The sequence below is a fragment of the Zalophus californianus genome, chromosome 11 (assembly GCF_009762305.2).
Source record: "Zalophus californianus isolate mZalCal1 chromosome 11, mZalCal1.pri.v2, whole genome shotgun sequence".
Taxonomy (NCBI): domain Eukaryota; kingdom Metazoa; phylum Chordata; class Mammalia; order Carnivora; family Otariidae; genus Zalophus; species Zalophus californianus.
Genome location: NC_045605.1, coordinates 62,260,129 through 62,276,396, shown reverse-complemented (window position 1 = coordinate 62,276,396; position 16,268 = coordinate 62,260,129). Strand labels below are relative to the sequence as shown.

The 16,268-nt window shown below is 46.7% G+C and overlaps 2 protein-coding genes across 4 annotated transcripts; one reads left to right on the top strand and one right to left on the bottom strand.

Annotated features, from left to right (window-relative positions):
- Positions 1 to 1,439: 1,439 nt before the first annotated feature.
- On the bottom strand, positions 1,440 to 9,550 carry TIMM10B (translocase of inner mitochondrial membrane 10B). The gene is made up of 3 exons (XM_027581035.2): positions 9,454 to 9,550; positions 9,182 to 9,277; positions 1,440 to 9,014 (listed from the first exon to the last, which is right to left on the bottom strand). The coding sequence occupies exons 1-3, from the start codon at positions 9,517 to 9,519 to the stop codon at positions 8,838 to 8,840; spliced, it is 339 nt and encodes a 112-aa protein (XP_027436836.1). The 5' UTR covers positions 9,520 to 9,550; the 3' UTR covers positions 1,440 to 8,837.
- A 131-nt stretch (positions 9,551 to 9,681) lies between these two features.
- Positions 9,682 to 15,937, top strand: ARFIP2 (ADP ribosylation factor interacting protein 2). 3 transcript variants are annotated; one of them, XM_027580716.1, is made up of 8 exons: positions 9,701 to 9,811; positions 10,586 to 10,726; positions 10,985 to 11,081; positions 11,788 to 11,906; positions 12,083 to 12,304; positions 12,809 to 12,966; positions 13,115 to 13,289; positions 13,717 to 15,937. In XM_027580716.1, the coding sequence occupies exons 2-8, from the start codon at positions 10,628 to 10,630 to the stop codon at positions 13,870 to 13,872; spliced, it is 1,026 nt and encodes a 341-aa protein (XP_027436517.1). In that variant the 5' UTR covers positions 9,701 to 9,811; positions 10,586 to 10,627; the 3' UTR covers positions 13,873 to 15,937. The 3 variants fall into 3 exon arrangements, with proteins under 3 accessions (XP_027436519.1, XP_027436517.1, XP_027436518.1); XM_027580717.1 differs by having other exon boundaries at positions 13,598 to 13,735; XM_027580718.1 differs by lacking the exon at positions 10,586 to 10,726 and having other exon boundaries at positions 9,682 to 9,811.
- Positions 15,938 to 16,268: the final 331 nt, after the last annotated feature.

Here is a 16,268-nt window from a genome sequence, read left to right as displayed (position 1 = left end):
GAGTTCACCATCATGTCTGCTAGGTCCCATCCCAGCCAGTGGAGGAAAGAAGGGGGGAAGCACACCCTTACTCTTAAGGACACAATCTGGCAATGCACACATTATTCAATCACACGTACACACCTAGCTGAAAGGAAAGCTGCAAAATCGAATCTTTATTTTCAGTGGCCATGTGGCCAGATAAAAGTAAGGGGTTCTATTAGTAAGGGAAGAAGGGAACAATGGATACTGAGGGACTAGAGGCTTATACCACAGCAAACACTCTTCTTCCAGACGTCCACAAGCCTTATTCCCTCATTTCAAGTCTCTGCTCAAAAAGGCCTCATAAATGACTTCTCTGACTATCCAGCATAAAATAACAACACTGTTCTCACCTTCCTCATCCTTGCTACCCGCATTATTTTTCTCCACAGCACTTAATGCCATCTCATATAAATATTTATTTGCTTATTGTCTGTTTCCCCTGACTAGAAACATAAGCTCCATAGTGGCAGAGATTCTGATTGCTCTCTGCTCTATCCCCATCCCCTAGTGCTGGCACCAAGAGTAGGTAATCAGAAAATATTTGTGGAACAAATGCATAAATGTATAGCAATCTTCACTGATGAGAAAGGGGATCACCTCTGGAGTCAGACTGTCTGGATTGAAAACCTGACTCCACCACTCACTAGTTGCAGGGTATTTTGCCTCAGTTTCTTTCTTTTTCTCTTTCTTTCTTTCTCTTTTTTTCTTTCTTTCTTTCTTTCTTCCTTTCTTTCTTTTCTTTTCTTTCTTTCTTTCTTTCTTTCTTTCTTTCTTTCTTTCTTTCTTTCTTTCTTTCTTTCTTTCTTCTTTCTTTCTTTCTTCTTTTGTAAAATGAAAGTAATAATATCTACCTTGCAGGGTTGCTGTAAGGATTAAATGAGTTAATGCATATAAAATGCTTAGAATAGAGCCTGATCGATAATAAACACTTGATATAGTTGATATGTGTAAGCTATGTGTTTTTGCTGTTTGTGGCACCCTACCAAGTGCTGTTTACATAAAGGTGAACAAGTGCTCAGTGAATAGTAGTGCTCAGTGAGGGCAGGAATAAGGGCAGCCCTTTCTGGAAAGGGCAAAGAAGAGTCACAGCAGGTCTTGAAGTTTATGGCCCTAAAACAACGGTTCTCTAGATGGACAAGGACAGAAGGGAATCTGTTCAGTGGCCTTTACTGAGCCCTCAACACCACCTAAAAATTGAATTATATTTTTTGCATCAGTCTACTCTTCCATTCTGTGCAAATACTATTTCAAACCTGTACTCCCTCATCTTCCATTTTTTTATTTTACTCTCCAATGATAACTTCAGCTCCTATTAAAAAAAATTAGATGAAACAGAAACAAAAGGATACACACATAATATATAGATAGATAGGTAGGTAGGTAGGTAGATAGATTGATTTTAAAAAACTGGCTCACATGATTGTGGGGGCTAGTAAGTCCAAAATCTGTAGGATAGGTTGCTGGAAACTCAGGCAGGAATTACTGCTGCAGTCTTGAGGCAGAATTTCTTCTTTGAGAAATCTCACTTTCTGCTCTTAATGGTCTTCAACTGGTTGAATGAATCCCACCCTCATTAGTAAGAGTAGTTTTGTTACTTAAAGTTAACTAATTGTAGGTGTTAACCACATCTACCAAATACCTTCACTGCAACACCTAGATTAGTGTTTGATTAAATAACGGTACTATAACCTAGCCAAGCTGACACACAACACTAACCATCACACATGATATTGAAAAGAAACTCTCTCAATCTCTCAATACCAATAAAAAAACTTAGATCTGCCTTATCCATTCCTCCATCCTTCCTGTTACCAATAAGAGATGTTCCTGCTCTCTCTAAAGCCAAGCTCTAGACTTTTGCTCTGGAACTCTCTCCTGCCTTCACTTACTCAACAAATATTTATTGAGCATCAGCTGTGTTTTGGGCACTATTTTAGATGTTTGGTTATATCAGTGTACAGAGCAATAACATTGACAAAATTCCTGATTTATGACTTAGAGAACATAAATTCTAGTGGGAGTTACAGTAATAAATAATAAAAATGAGTCCCTTTACCCATTTCACCAATGGGTGAAGGGGACCCAAAGGTAAATAAAAATAAAAATAAATAGAACCTAGGCAGATTATAATTATGAATCATGGACTGGCCAACAAACACATAGGATATGATTTAAAAGCCTCAATTTCCATAGAAATATTAGTGATCTTAATCTTCAACCTCTTCAGTAGAATCACATTTAGAGAATTTAAATCACTAATCTTGGGAAAGAAAATAATATCTTGAATCTGAAGGAAGAGAATTACCTGCAAAATTACCTGTTTAGATTAGATGATAAAACAGGCCTATTCCAAAAGTCCACACTATTTACTGTTTACGGGTGATAACAGTCTAAAATAGTCCTGCAGGAAAGAAAAAAAAATACGGTAATGTGTGTAAAACACTGCAGGGCACAATGCCAATATAAATAATTTTGTATAATCATGGTAGTATATAGAACAAATTTTATCAGAATCTTGATCCAGAATTAAAAAGACAAAACAAAATAAGTTAACTATATAGTATGTGAGAAATGACAGTGCTATGGAAAAAACAGCAGAATAAAGAGGATCAGGAGTGTCTGAGGGAGGATAGGTTGCAATTTTAAATGGCATAATCAGAACAAGCCTTAATAAAAAGGAGACATCTAAGCAAAGACATGAAGGAAAGGAGGGTAGCCCATCCCCCTGTCTTTTGCTTGGTAAATTCTATTTCATCCTTCAGATCTCAGGTTCCAAATCACTCCTCTGGGAAGCTCTCCTTCATCCCCCACACAGGTTAGTACTACTGTATGTTCCCAGTGCAACACATATTTCTTCTTTGTAACATTCACCACAGTTGTGATTACTTGTTCTATATTCACCTCCACCATATCTGTGTTAAGTTCCAAGAGAATAAGGACTGCATCTTTTTCATTCACCTCTGCATCTGCAGGGCTTAACAGTGTTGGTAAATACACTCACTCGGGTATTTGTGAAGTACTTACTATATGGACGAAAGTGGGACATACTCAAAAAAGGAAAAACAGAGTCCAGAATTAGCATGATGTGTCTGAGCACCACAAATAAATTGATCCTTTTATACCAAGGGTATGAGAATCAAAAACTGAGGAAAGGGGGTTGAAGATGAGGCCAAAGAGATCTTCTGGGACATGATCACAGAAAGCTTCAGTTGTGATGTTACAGTCTGAAGGTGACGGAAGGTGTTAGGTAGATGAGTACCATTATTTTTGTATTTTGCAAGAATCACTCTCAACCAGTATGGAAAATGGACTGGTAGGTGTCTCCTAATAGCCATACTCCTCCTCTTCCTTAGTAACAGAACTCCCAATTTTTAACTGGGTAAAAAAATGACTGGTAAGAATAAAGCGACATTTCAGCCTCCCTTGTAACAAGGCCTGACCACATGACAAATTTCTGTTGTACAACTTTTCGGATGTGTCTTAAAGGGAGGAGGATATGCCCCTCCACCCACTCCCTGCTCCATTCTGCCCCTTGGAATGTTTGTGTGCAAAGTAAAGCTCCATCCTGGGTCACATGATTGAGAGTCATACCTTTGATACAACAAGCAGAAAGCTTAGGAGTAGCTTGGTTCTCGGATGACTGTGATGTCACACCAGTCTTGGATTAGATTTTTACTTGAAAGAGAAAAGTTTGTAAGCCACTGTCATTTTTAGTCTCTGTTACATATACCTTAGCTAAATGTTAACTAATCAAAGGGGTCCAAGCTCAAGGAATAAGCTGTTAGGTGACTGCTGCTGTAATCTATACAAGAGCTGATGAAAGTTCGATCAAGGTAGTGACAAAGGACGTGGAGAGAAAAGAAAGGTTTCAAGAATTATTTAAGCAGAATTATAAAGCTTAAAGGAACTGAGTGGAAACTAGAATGACTGATTTGCTCCAGATGGAAGCTTTCAGGTGTTGACCGATCTGTGAATATTAAGGGCAGAAGAGACCAACCAGTGAGATTAGGCATGAAAAACACCTCTAAATCATTGGCAAAACGTCAAAAGTTAAATGCAGACTCATTTCTGTCTCTTCCGACATTCAGCCTTTCTCTTCCTATGTAAATAGTAGACTGAGCTGGGAGGAAACTGCAAAATGTTCATTCAACAGATATTTACCAAGCACGTATTATGTGCCAGGCACTGTGATAAGGGTACAATGGTGAGCAATACAGCCGTGGACTGTGATCTCATGGGGTATGTAATTACCAACAGTTAGAAGTGCTACATGCCACAAACATGAGGAATTATGGGAGCTGGAGTCTGGGAAGAGTTATGTGAGGAAATAGCATTCACACTAAGTACTCAAGAATGAGTAGGTAAAGTGAGGGGAAAGCACTGCAAGTCAGGAAATGGTGCAAAGGCCCCGAGATGGAATGGTACCTGATAGATTAGAAGAATGGAGATGGCAGTGTGGTGAGAGCACAGAGAGGCAGCAAGTGAGTTGCGGCTCAATTCAGTTCAACAAACAGTACTGACAGTCCGGTGTTTGATAGTCCATGATAAGATAAAGCTGAGGTGGGCAGGGACGGAATCATGCACGGTCTGAGGTCACATGTAGAATGCGTTTTTATCCTAAGAATGGGACGCTATTGTGAGGTTTTAAGCCTCAGTTTATTTTCTGGCCTATCAATGGAGAAGAGATTGGAGGGATGCAGAAGTAGATAGGAGGTAAAATAGCAATTGCAGTAACACTGTTGGAAGATTGTAAAAATGGGGAGAAGCAGACAGAATCAAGGGATATTTAGAAATGTAAAACGTAAACAGATGGGATTTGGCAACTGAGTGAGGTTTCTAGCTTCTGCAACTGGAGGAGTACCAGGTATACGAAAGCTGATGAGGAAAACATGCTGAGTTGGGGATATTTTTGAGACACCTAAGTGGGAATGTCAATCAAGTAGCTCAGAGGAGAGATCTAGGAGGCACCAGTAACTGAAGCTGAACGGAGAGGACACAATCCTAGAAAAATGTCTGAGAAAGGAGAGGCCCTAGAGAAACCTTTAGATGTAAAGGCTGGAAGCAGGTGAGCCTCAAAGGGGGCTATAAAGCATGGTGAAAGTAGTAGTAGAACCACTAGTGGGGTGACAGACACCAATGAAAGACTGCCAATGATGAGGAACTAGTCAACAGTACCAGATGCTCCTGAGAAGTGAAGTAAACTGAGGCCTGGGAAATCAGGGATATGAGTCATTTGGTAGGCCAGGGTGACCTCATCAAGAACAATTTCAATAGAATAAAGATTGTAGAAGTCAAAATAGACTGGGTGGAGGAATGGGAATGGAGAGAGCCACAGTATCCAAATGTTTTAAGAAGTTAAGCTGTAAAGTGGAGAACAATAGGATGATAGCTGGAGGGGAAATAAGGTAGTGGTTTAACAGGACAGTCTTTAGCAATGGTGAGAATATAGTAAAATAGAAAAAGTCAGAGATCCCCATGGAAAGGACTAGGATTCAGAGCAGGAATAGGCACTGGCTTTGAGGCATGTTTGCCCTATTTAGATGGAAGGAAAGAGAGAATGATGCAGGTATAGGTGCGTGACGTTGTGTTGTGAGATTTTGTGGGAACTCCTCTGAGAGCTTCTACTTTTACCTATGAATTAAAAAATAAGGTTACTTGCAGAACACTGAAGAGAATAGTGAGGGTAGTAAGAGGCTTAAGAATACTGATTTGAAAGTATTCATCGCAGGGAGCAGCAGTGACTGGAAAAACCTAGTGGGATTATAGGGGTTGAGTCTCCATTTGACGCTGGTAACCATGAATTCATAGTGATACAAATCTGCTCTGTAGTCATTTCCTTGGGCTTTTAGCTGTCCAAATGCAGAGACAGACAAATGTCTCATTTTATCTGAGTCCAACAAAGAGATGACAAAGAAATTTAGTCTGTTCCAAGAGAATAACTGGTATTTCAGCTAGACAGGAATCTAAAGACAGAAGATGTTAATGGAAAGTAGAATCAATGGCTTGAAAGCTCCAGTGAAATCAAAGAACAATAGTAAAGGAATATATCAATAAACAAAGTAGAAGGAATACAGTAAGGAAGAGGCTAGTAATAGTGTTTTAAAGATGGAGCAGTTTGGGGTAATGGCAATGGCCAGGACATAACTAAGGGAGTGGGTGGCTAAGACAAGAGTGGAAATCGTTGGGAGACTGAGGCAAGGAATTAAGAAACCAAAATACTGAATGGACTGTCTGGTAACATTACAGTGTCAAGGGGTTATAGGAAGAGCAAGGGCTATTTTGAGGAAAGTAGGAGAGCTGTGGTTACTAAGGACAAGTAATGAGAGAGGGTGGTACAGTTGAACAGGCTCAAAGGAATCAGACTTTACGAAGTAGGCAGTCAAGTTCTGAAGCCACAATGACAATACCAACTGTCTCCAATACGTATTTGTGATAAGAGAGCTTTGTTAACATTTATTCTTGTGTTGTGCTTAAAACATCACACTGCTCTCATTACACCAATGATATCACTTTATGGCAAGACCCGAGGGAGAGGTCAGTGATTGTTAACAGACGGGTAACAGGAGTAGGGTTCTTCTCCTAAGTACTGAACATGTTTATAAACAGAGAGAAAAGAAGAAGTTAAAAACTTAAGGGATTAACTAATGGATTACGTTGAGGGATACTTGTTTTTCCAAGCCTAGGGACAGCCTGGGTGCAGGTGAACAAGCACAGATGAACTCTTAAAATTCAAAGAACATAGCTTCTAGAGTCAAGACAGTTCTTTTTCTTAGCCCTTCTCCAGCAAGTAGTAATTATGTGACATGGAAACACAGACAATTCGCAATGGAAATTTACTGCAAGGATACACACAAATGTCCATGTGGAAGAGTCCTCCCACCAGCACCACAGTATTCCAGGTCCCCATTACCATCTTGGATTGGTTAAGCTCACAAGCTGTTCTAGCTGCAGTTATACTTTCCAAGGAGAGAACTTTATTGGGTAGACACAAAGCTACTCAGTAGGGAAGTTTCTGGTCAGCAACTTGTATGTTCCTAGCAAAACCTTCTATTCAAGATATGGGAGCTAAGGAGGCAAAAAGCTGTTTGGAGCCACTTTTCTCAAGAGGTTAACTATGTATAAGACAGCGTTCTGGTACATTCTGGATTCTTGCTTCCTCATCCATTAAGTGGAGATAATATCTTACTTGTAGTTTTGCTATAAAGATTAAAGCAAGACATTTATCAGTATCAGAACCCATACAAATTGGGTGGCTCAATGGATATTTTGAGAGGCAGCCTGGTGTAGTAAAATGTACATGGATTTTAAAGTCAGATCTGTATCTATAAGGGTCTGCTACTAGAGAATTTCAACTTCCTGATCCATACAGGGGGGAAAAATGCTCTGTGGGTGGCTGTAAAGAGTTTTTTTATTATTGTGGGAACCAGTGTCTAACAGCTTCCATTTCCTCTGTAAAAAATGAAACATGGTCACCTGATGGGGAAAGTTGGACGTGAAGTGGGGGATAAGGAGAACAGTGAAGGTGTAAAATAATTGCCATGGTGATTAGGAGATGAAATACACCAGGAAGCCACAAAGGGTTGCTTGTTGGTAGTGAGGGCTTGGTTGAAATTGGAGACCTTGAATATTTAGTGCCGTTCATTACACAGCTGTGTCTTTCTCTAGCAGTCTGAATGGAGGAACAGAAAAGATAAAACAGCTGGAATGATACAAAAAGGACATAGGGAGGCAAGAAAATGTGGTGATGGAGCGATAGGCCATTCAGACTGCTGAATACAGAAGTAAATTTCACAAGGAGGGGAATAAATGAGAGAAAAATGGAGAGGCTCAATATGGAAATAACAGGAACAGTGGGAACAATGTAGGGTAGAGGATGGAAGAGCTGAAATTATAGACATGCAGGCAATGATAAAGCGGTCCCAAGGATTTGCTTTATCCCCTTTTTTCCCCATAACCACCATCGTGTACTTCTCCCTTGGGCTTCTGTCCCTTAGGTCTGGCTATATTGCAGAATATGGTCCCCCAAGTTTCCCCTTTCTGACTGCTCCTGAAGACAAGCACACAGACCTTGGTGTAAAGGCTTTACCACTCATCCTGGGGTAGGCAGAAAGTAATAAGAAAGTAACAACTTGGGAAATGATTGAAGTCCCAGAACACCCCAAAATTCTTAGAGGTTTCATCTCTGTTCTGGGGCTACTGACTTCCCAGGAGGCACTGCCTAAATACCCTGTCCATGATTTCTTTTTTTTTTTTGTCTGATTTCTTGATCTGCTGTCCTTGGTTATCTCCTTTACCTACATCTAGCAGAATTCCTTAGAGTCCAGAAAAAGAGTTATGAATGAATGTACACCTGACTCACAAATAAGCCATTTAAGTCAGACAGATTTAAGTGAAGGACAGATTTAGAAAAAGGTCTCATTTTTCTCTGCCATTTGGGCAGGAATCAACTTCCTGTTGACGTTACTAACATTAAAATTGTACCCACAGACCTTGCTTTAACCAGGTGCCTGGGAATGTTAAGGTTTTCCTTCTACACAGAGAAGGCAATTTCTCCACTGCCAGGGCTGAAGCCAACAGATAGGCACTAACTGACCGAATAAAGGATGGTGCCAATACAGTGGGCAAAGCTTCCCCGCCCAGAACATAAACCAAAGAGAGTAAAAGCGGGTTTATTGGCTCCAGGAAAAGGAGCAATAGTACCCAGCTCTCAGGAAACCCCTCGCTCTATATACAGGCTGCATCCAGCCCAAGGTCCACTGGCTCCTTCAATTTGAGGGTCCATCCAGTGCCTCCCTTCCTGGGGCTGGGAAGGGCTAGCTGCCTGATGGTGAGGTTCCGGACTGTTCAGCAGCAACACCTGGCCCAGCTGAGGCAGCCTCGTAGTCTGCGATGCGGCGCTGTACCAGAGCAGGCATGAGCTGCACATAAGCGGCCATGAGGCGGTGGTTGGAATGGATCAGCTTCCCAGCACAGCTGTGCAAACAGGCTTCCTAGAAGGATGACAGGGTGAAGCAGAGGCCAAAGGTGTCCTGTCGGGTCCGTCTCCTTCCTTCCCATCCCCAGCCTAGGGGCGATGGAAAGGCCAGGGCCAGAGGCAGGGGAAGTCGGGGTGGGGAACAGTCTACGGTGAACCTCCCTACAGAGTTCCCCACCTAACCTCCTCAGCATCCAGAGCTCGGTGGTGCAAGCTGGGCACGCAGCGCTGGAAGCAGAGTTCCGTCATCCGATTGTAGACCAACAGGAAGTCCCGCAACTAGGAGAAAAGGGGACAAAGAACTCAGCGATACAGGGGCACCTCGAGGCCGCGTCGCTCGAGGTTTCCCAGGACCGCACGCCACAACCCGACGTTCCCAGCCCTCGGATATCCAGCCAAATGGACAAGGGTGCTAGCTGAACTTATGGCCCTGCAGCGACTTAGCACTCACTCACGTTTCTCAGCTGCTGCTGCGGCTGCTGCGGCTGCTGCTGCTGCGGCTGCTGCGCCTGGGGCTCCATCGCACCACCGCGCACAGTACGTCACTTCCCTACAGCGTCTTGGTAACGCCCCGGAAGTACTCGCTCCTCGCTCCCCAGGGACTGAGGGGTTGGCTCAAGGATGGCCCGGCCCCCGGCAAAACGTCATTTCCGCCCTTATAATCTGCGACGTGGCCGGCTTCTTCTGCCCGGGAGGGGACGTCACTTCCGCCGAGTCCCTGACCTGCTGCTAGGATCGCGACGGGAACTGGAGCCTGAGGTCCCCGCGCGGCCCGGGCCTGGCGCCCTGAGGGGAAGAGCGGCCCGGCCCGAGGTGAGAAGGACATACTTGGGTGAGGGGAAGTTGAACGCACGAATCTGCCCTGAGGGAAAGATGCCACTGAGCCCTGGGGAAGGATGAGGACACACCTGATGCCCAGGTGTATGGGGGGGGGCGGGGACTAACACACCTGGGGGACATAACTGACTTTGGAAGGGATCACTATGTTGTGGGAAAAAGAGGCTTTTCCCAGAGGCCGATAACATACACCAACTGATTCAACTAAGGCCTGGGGGGGGAGGGCCCGAGGAAGAGGAGGTGCATGGGATGGAGGAGGGGGAGACCACCTGAAGGAAAGGGGAAGAAACACTAAGGGAGTGTGGAAAGGCCAAGCAATGGAGAACATACCTGAATTGGAGGAGTAGGCTCCTGAGCCTTGGAAAGGGGTTAAATCTGATGGGGGGGAAACAGCTGCATGGGGATAAGTTCCAAGACAGCACAGACCTTATCTGTCTTGGTCACTACTGTGACCTCAAATAATGCATGACACATAGTAGGCACTTATTAAATGAATGATTGAATGCATGAGTGATCACCTGAATCCTGGTAGGGTTGGGGGTTCATGAGAAGACATCTGGGGCCTGGGTGTGCATGTGGAAAGATGCACCTTGGAGGGGAGAAATACATATCCATGAGAAGAGGAGTGGTGTCCCAACCCCAGAATACTCAAGTCTTGGGACAACCTCTAAAATCTCTGAAATGGTGGGGGAGACCTTTCTTTCTGGAGTACTGGCCAGTTTCCAGAACTGTCTGTGTTGGGCTTTGCAGGGCGCTGGGGTGGAGACTTTGACTCCAGTCCCTTCCCTAGCCATGACGGACGGGATTCTAGGGAAGGCAGCCACAATGGAGATCCCCATCCATGGGAACGGTGAAGCTGGGCAGCTTCCTGAGGATGATGGGCTGGAGCAGGTGCTTCTGTTTGATTCTTCTCCATATTGTTTCAATTTAGGAATCCTAAATCATAAGCCCTGGGCTCTCACCCCATTCCATTAGTTTTCCCCTAACTTGTCTAACTCCCTCCAATCTTTTTACAAATCTTCATTCTGATTCTATGCAGACTTCCCTTGTGTGCTCTCTCTGTGATGCTTCAATCCAAGCTTGTTCTCACCCCCCAAATGCTTCAGCTGCCCCAATGTTCCTGAAGCCCCCCTCTTCTCTGGCCTATAGGACCTCCAGCAGGTGATGGTGTCAGGACCCAACCTCAATGAAACCAGCATTGTGTCTGGTGGCTATGGGGGCTCTGGTGATGGACTCATCCCCACAGGTATGAATGATCAGAACAGGACAGAAAGCTTGAGTGGAGAGAGGGAGGGGAATGGTTCTGGGGAGTATAGGATATGTCTAAGATAGCTTGAATTATGTCTGGAGATCTTGGGAACTTCTGCTAGTATGAGCAGGGTTGTCCAACTGCTCCCACTTGCCATTTAGCCCCTGAGATGTAACCATTTGTCCTTTCTCTGCTGCTACCACTCGAATCACATGAAGAACTCTGTTTCAAAGAAGTTCTCCCTGCTCTGGAGCTTGAGACTGATTTGGAACTCTGAGGCTTCTCAGAGTTTTGCTTTAGACTCTAAAGTTTAGAGAAGCAAATATCTTTGAATCTCACACTGACTAGGATTCCAAATGAGAATGTCAATGAGGTTTCCTGTTATCAGGACCCACCATCCTTGACCTGCCACCCCATTCTCAGCATATTTTCTTCCATTTTCTCTGCCCCTGTACACCAGCAACTCCCTCCCCCCACTCCAGACCCCATCACCACCTCAGAAGGAGGCCAGATGTATATTGGGATTTGGGTGTCAGGGCACAACGTATGAGTTCTTCCTAGTGAGTAGGAGAATCTCATTGTCTCTAGTTTCTGCTACTTCAGGGAAGTCATTTTCATATGCTGGGTGGGAGGTATGGGTGGAGCCACAGAGATGTCTGGTTCTATCTGAGAGAGGCTGGTGTCAGAGAACTTGGTTCTTTAGGGTCTGGCCGCCATCCATCTCACAGTACCACTCCTGCTGGCCCCGGAGATGAGGTGGCTCGGGGCATCGCTGGAGAAAAGTTTGACATCGTCAAGAAATGGGGCATCAACACATATAAGGTGGGATTTAAGCACTTTTCCCTTCCCCCAAACTTCCCCTGGGTACCTTTTCCCATCTTCCAGATGCCACTATCCCATCTATGGCTGAGACTAGGAGTGTGGGGATGCTAGGGTCGATACCTGTTGGGGGGGCAGGGTGCTAGGGTCTCTGACCTATTCCCCCACTTCCCAATCAGTGCACAAAGCAGCTGTTATCAGAGCGATTTGGCCGAGGCTCCCGGACTGTGGACCTGGAGCTAGAGCTGCAGATTGAGTTGCTGCGTGAGACGAAGCGCAAGTATGAGAGTGTCCTGCAGCTGGGCCGGGCACTGACAGCCCACCTCTACAGCCTGCTGCAGACCCAGCATGCACTAGGTGACGCCTTTGCTGACCTCAGCCAGAAGTCCCCAGAGCTTCAGGTGCCTTGGTCAGGCCAAAGAGGGTGGGGGGACTGGGCCCGGGCCCTCCCAGGCAGTCAGCCCTCAGCCTCCCTCCCTCCCTCCCTCCTGCAGCCCAGAGGGAGAACCCCTCCAGGGTAGGCCCAGCCCTACCCCCAGCAGCACTCACCCGTGGAGGCAGCCTAAGGGTTTGTACAGAGGTTCAGAAGTTGGAGGGGTGGGGGAGGCGGCACACTAGATGCCTCACAAGTAACCCTTCTCTGCATTGGTGCTCGGCCTAATCAGAGCCCTTCCCTTGCCTGCTGCACTAGCTTTCCCTGTTCTAGTCCTGTGAACTTATCTGAGAACCCCACTCCCACATTCCTACCCCAGCCATCCCTGGGGTGGCCCCACTAACTTCTGGCTAAGAGAGCCTTTGCCAGTTTCCATGGCTGTTTCCTCCCTGGGGAGGAGGGGAATGAGGGCCCTATAGCTTTAGTCAGGTAGGAACTGTTGCTCAAGGCCTGTCCTCCCTTCCGCCCTCAGGAGGAATTTGGCTACAATGCAGAAACACAGAAGCTGCTGTGCAAGAATGGAGAGACACTGCTAGGGGCTGTGAACTTCTTTGTCTCTAGCATCAACACATTGGTCACCAAGACCATGGAAGACACGCTCATGACTGTCAAACAGTATGAGGCTGCCAGGTGTGGGCACCAGTAGGGCCTAGAGTTCTGGGAGTTGGCTGGCATGGGTAGAAGTTTGAGCTTTGGGGTCATAAGAACTGAGGAAAGAAAGGAGAGTATGTGTGGAGGACACTGGGGTGGAGACCAGCCTGTATCACCCCTTCCCCAGGCTGGAATATGATGCCTACCGAACAGACTTAGAGGAGCTGAGCCTAGGCCCCCGGGATGCAGGGACGCGTGGTCGACTCGAGAGTGCCCAGGCCACTTTCCAGGCCCATCGGGACAAATATGAGAAGCTGCGGGGAGATGTGGCCATCAAGCTCAAGTTCCTGGAAGAAAACAAGGTGCCAACCCCACCCCTTTAACCCCAGCCCACCTTCCCATCTGTAACATTGACCTTCTATCCCTACGACCCTCCCCAGTACTGGATGCGAGAAATGCAGCCTGGCTAAGGGGTGGGATCTTCCCCTGGACCTTCCTAGTCACCCGCCCTCCAATCCCTGGCCCTTTTTTATTGGAGGATTTGGCTGCTGATCCCAGGAACATAACTGGGAAAAATCATCCCCTGAGCTGGGGTACCAGAACCCCCAATCCCAGCAAATCAAGTCAGGTTTCTCCCATCAGACTGACCCTTATCCTTTGACTCCCTTAGTGGAGGTCAGCCCCCACCCTAAAAGCACCATCAGAGCAGAATCCATGTACCCCTGGTCTGGGCTCAGGCTCAAGAAGGGCATCTGAGTCCAGTCTCAGCTGACCCTGCTGGACCCCCAGATCAAGGTGATGCACAAGCAGCTGCTGCTTTTCCACAATGCCGTGTCAGCCTACTTTGCTGGGAACCAGAAACAGCTGGAGCAGACCCTGCAGCAGTTCAACATCAAGCTGCGGCCTCCAGGAGCTGAGAAGCCCTCCTGGCTAGAGGAGCAGTGAGCTGCTCCTAACCAAACCTGGCTATCAAGAAGGACATTGGGAGAGGCAGTCCCAGGGTGGGGGAGATTGGACATGGGACATCCCTTGCCACCTGCCCTCTGGCTTGGGCTCCCTTTCCCTGGCTGGGGCCTGACACCAGTTTTGCCCACACTGCTGTGGGTAGGGAGGGGGCTTGCAGGCCCAGCAGCTGCTGCCCTGTCCTTTATCTTCCTGGCCACTGGGCTTCATTCCCAGATCTTTTCCTTCCACTCCACAGCCAAAGGCTATGACAGAACCACTCCCTGGCCGATGGCGCATTATTCCTCAGGCCTGTCCCCAGATCCTGGGGTGTGCCCCCTGACCAATGGCAGAGCCTCAAAAGGCCCTGTCAGCCAATGGCAGCTCTTCTTGGGCTCCCCTGGGCCATGATGTTGCCTCCAGTACCCTTTGTCCCTCCTCTGTGCGTCCCCCATTGCAGAGAAGGGGACTGGGACCAAAGGGGTGGGGATAATGGGGAGCCCCATTTCTGGCCCTGCATCTGAATGGGCTTCCCCTCACCTACCCACCCAGTTTAATTGTGCTTAGAGCCCTGGAAGATTGGGACCTAGCACTAGGAATAAACCTTTCATAAAAGCAGGCCCAGTGAGGTCAATTTGTGGGGGGACTCTAGGAGGGTGGGCTGGGTGGAGAAATGCTCAGTCTAATCATACACCAAAATCCTGTCAAGCCAGAAGAGCAGAGGCCAGATAGCTGGAAGTCCAGTCTGAGAGCCTACTCCTCCCCCAGCCCCAGCTGGAGCCAAAGTTTTATTTGCTCTTCAGACCAGCACTGAGATAGCTATGGTCTTAAGACACAGGGCCTAGAGGGGGTTGGGCCCGCTGACCTTCATCAGCCATTCATTCATAGAGCAAATATTTACTGAGTGCTTTTATTTGCCAGGCACTGCTCTAGACCCTGGGGATACATCAGTGAATAAAACACAGTCCCTTCCCACATTGCTTAAGGCCTAGTGGGGGATAGAGGCATGTAACCAAGCAACTACAATGCAGTGATGAGTACCGGGATACAGAAGTTCAGGGAGCTGTGGGAGTGCAGAGGAGGGGCATCTAGCCGAGACTGGAGTGGAGATGGGCTGTCACCTTAAAAACAAAACCTGAAGGGCAAGTAGACACAGGCAAAGAATAGAAGAGCAACCTCAGCAAAGAGGCCAGCATATGTGAAGGCCCGGATAGGACTTGGGAGGAATTCAGTTTGGAATGAAAAGTGGAAGGGGAGTGGCTAGAGAAGGACTACAGAGGTGAGGCAGTGAGGGGTCACACTGGGCCTGTTCAGGCTTAATGATAAGGACTTTTGCCCTTAGGAGAAAGGGAGCTGTAAAGCTTTTTCAAGCACGAGTTTGATGACATGGGAGAAATCTAAAGTTGAGGGAAGTAGTCCTCATGAGGCTTGAAATAGTGTTATACAGACCCAAGCCCCCTCACACTGGGTGGTCTAGTAACCCTGGCCCCAAACCCAAAAGCAAGCATGAATGCTGAGGCTCGTTCACAAGCATTGGAGCACCTGTGCTGGGTGCCAGAAGTCAACATGTGGATGAGAGGTTGAGGGTGCACCCAGGTGTTGAGCCCATATCAACTTTGTTTTGAGGCAAGAAATCTCCCCAATGGCACTTTGATTCAGTCAGCGCCCAGGTACTATCACTTCTGTGCTCCTTGACCAAGGAGAGCTCCAGAGTTTTTCGACATTGTCCACTACCTCTCTGGAGGACTGAAGGAAGAAGACAACCCAGTCAGCGGGTTCTCACAGCACTGAGATCCATGCAGCCTGATTTTGTTCTTTGCCACAGATACTGCAGCTCCCAGGCAGCCTGCAGCCATCTGACTGGAGCTTGATTATTAGGTTGGGTGCTTCACATACAAAGCCCCACTTTGTGGGCCGCTGGGGACTTCCAACATGAAACACGGTACTGAATCTCCAGGTGACTGGAGGCAGGCTCTAAAGCGAGCTCAAACTGAGCCGAGGGCCCTCAGTTTCTTCCCCTGTAAAACACAGCTAATAAGAGAAGATGTCTATTACGATTATGAGTATTAAAGGAGACAATATATGTAAAGTGATTCGTTATGTTTCTGGCACATAATAAGCACTCTGTCCCTGTTAACTGTTAGTATAATTTTTATCATTTTCCACTGGGACTTCTTTTCCACAATGCAATGATTCTGAATTGCTCTGGTTTTTGGAGTGTGGAAGGGAATCACTGGATGGTCCGAACCATAATCTCCTCGCGAGGGGACGCCTGAGGGAGGGTCAGGCACACACAGCCAAATCCAGTCCCCCCAACCTTTCACCCGGTCCGCCCCTTCTGCTAGCGCTCTGGGTACTGCCTTTCCACCTGGGGGGACTTACGTCGCCCAGGGATCCGT

What these genes read in the sequence shown, in the direction of transcription:
- TIMM10B (XM_027581035.2), bottom strand. Translation starts at nt 9,519, where the DNA reads ATGGAGCCCCAGGCGCAGCAGCCGCAGCAGCAGCAGCCGCAGCAGCCG. An exon ending in CGCAGCAGCAGCTGAGAAAC is followed by an intron (nt 9,278 to 9,453) that starts GTGAGTGAGTGC and finishes CTTTTCTCCTAG; the next exon opens with TTGCGGGACTTCCTGTTGGT. An exon ending in GAGCTCTGGATGCTGAGGAG is followed by an intron (nt 9,015 to 9,181) that starts GTTAGGTGGGGA and finishes TCATCCTTCTAG; the next exon opens with GAAGCCTGTTTGCACAGCTG.
- ARFIP2 (XM_027580716.1), top strand. Translation starts at nt 10,628, where the DNA reads ATGACGGACGGGATTCTAGGGAAGGCAGCCACAATGGAGATCCCCATC. An exon ending in TGATGGACTCATCCCCACAG is followed by an intron (nt 11,082 to 11,787) that starts GTATGAATGATC and finishes TTGGTTCTTTAG; the next exon opens with GGTCTGGCCGCCATCCATCT. An exon ending in AGTTCCTGGAAGAAAACAAG is followed by an intron (nt 13,290 to 13,716) that starts GTGCCAACCCCA and finishes CTGGACCCCCAG; the next exon opens with ATCAAGGTGATGCACAAGCA.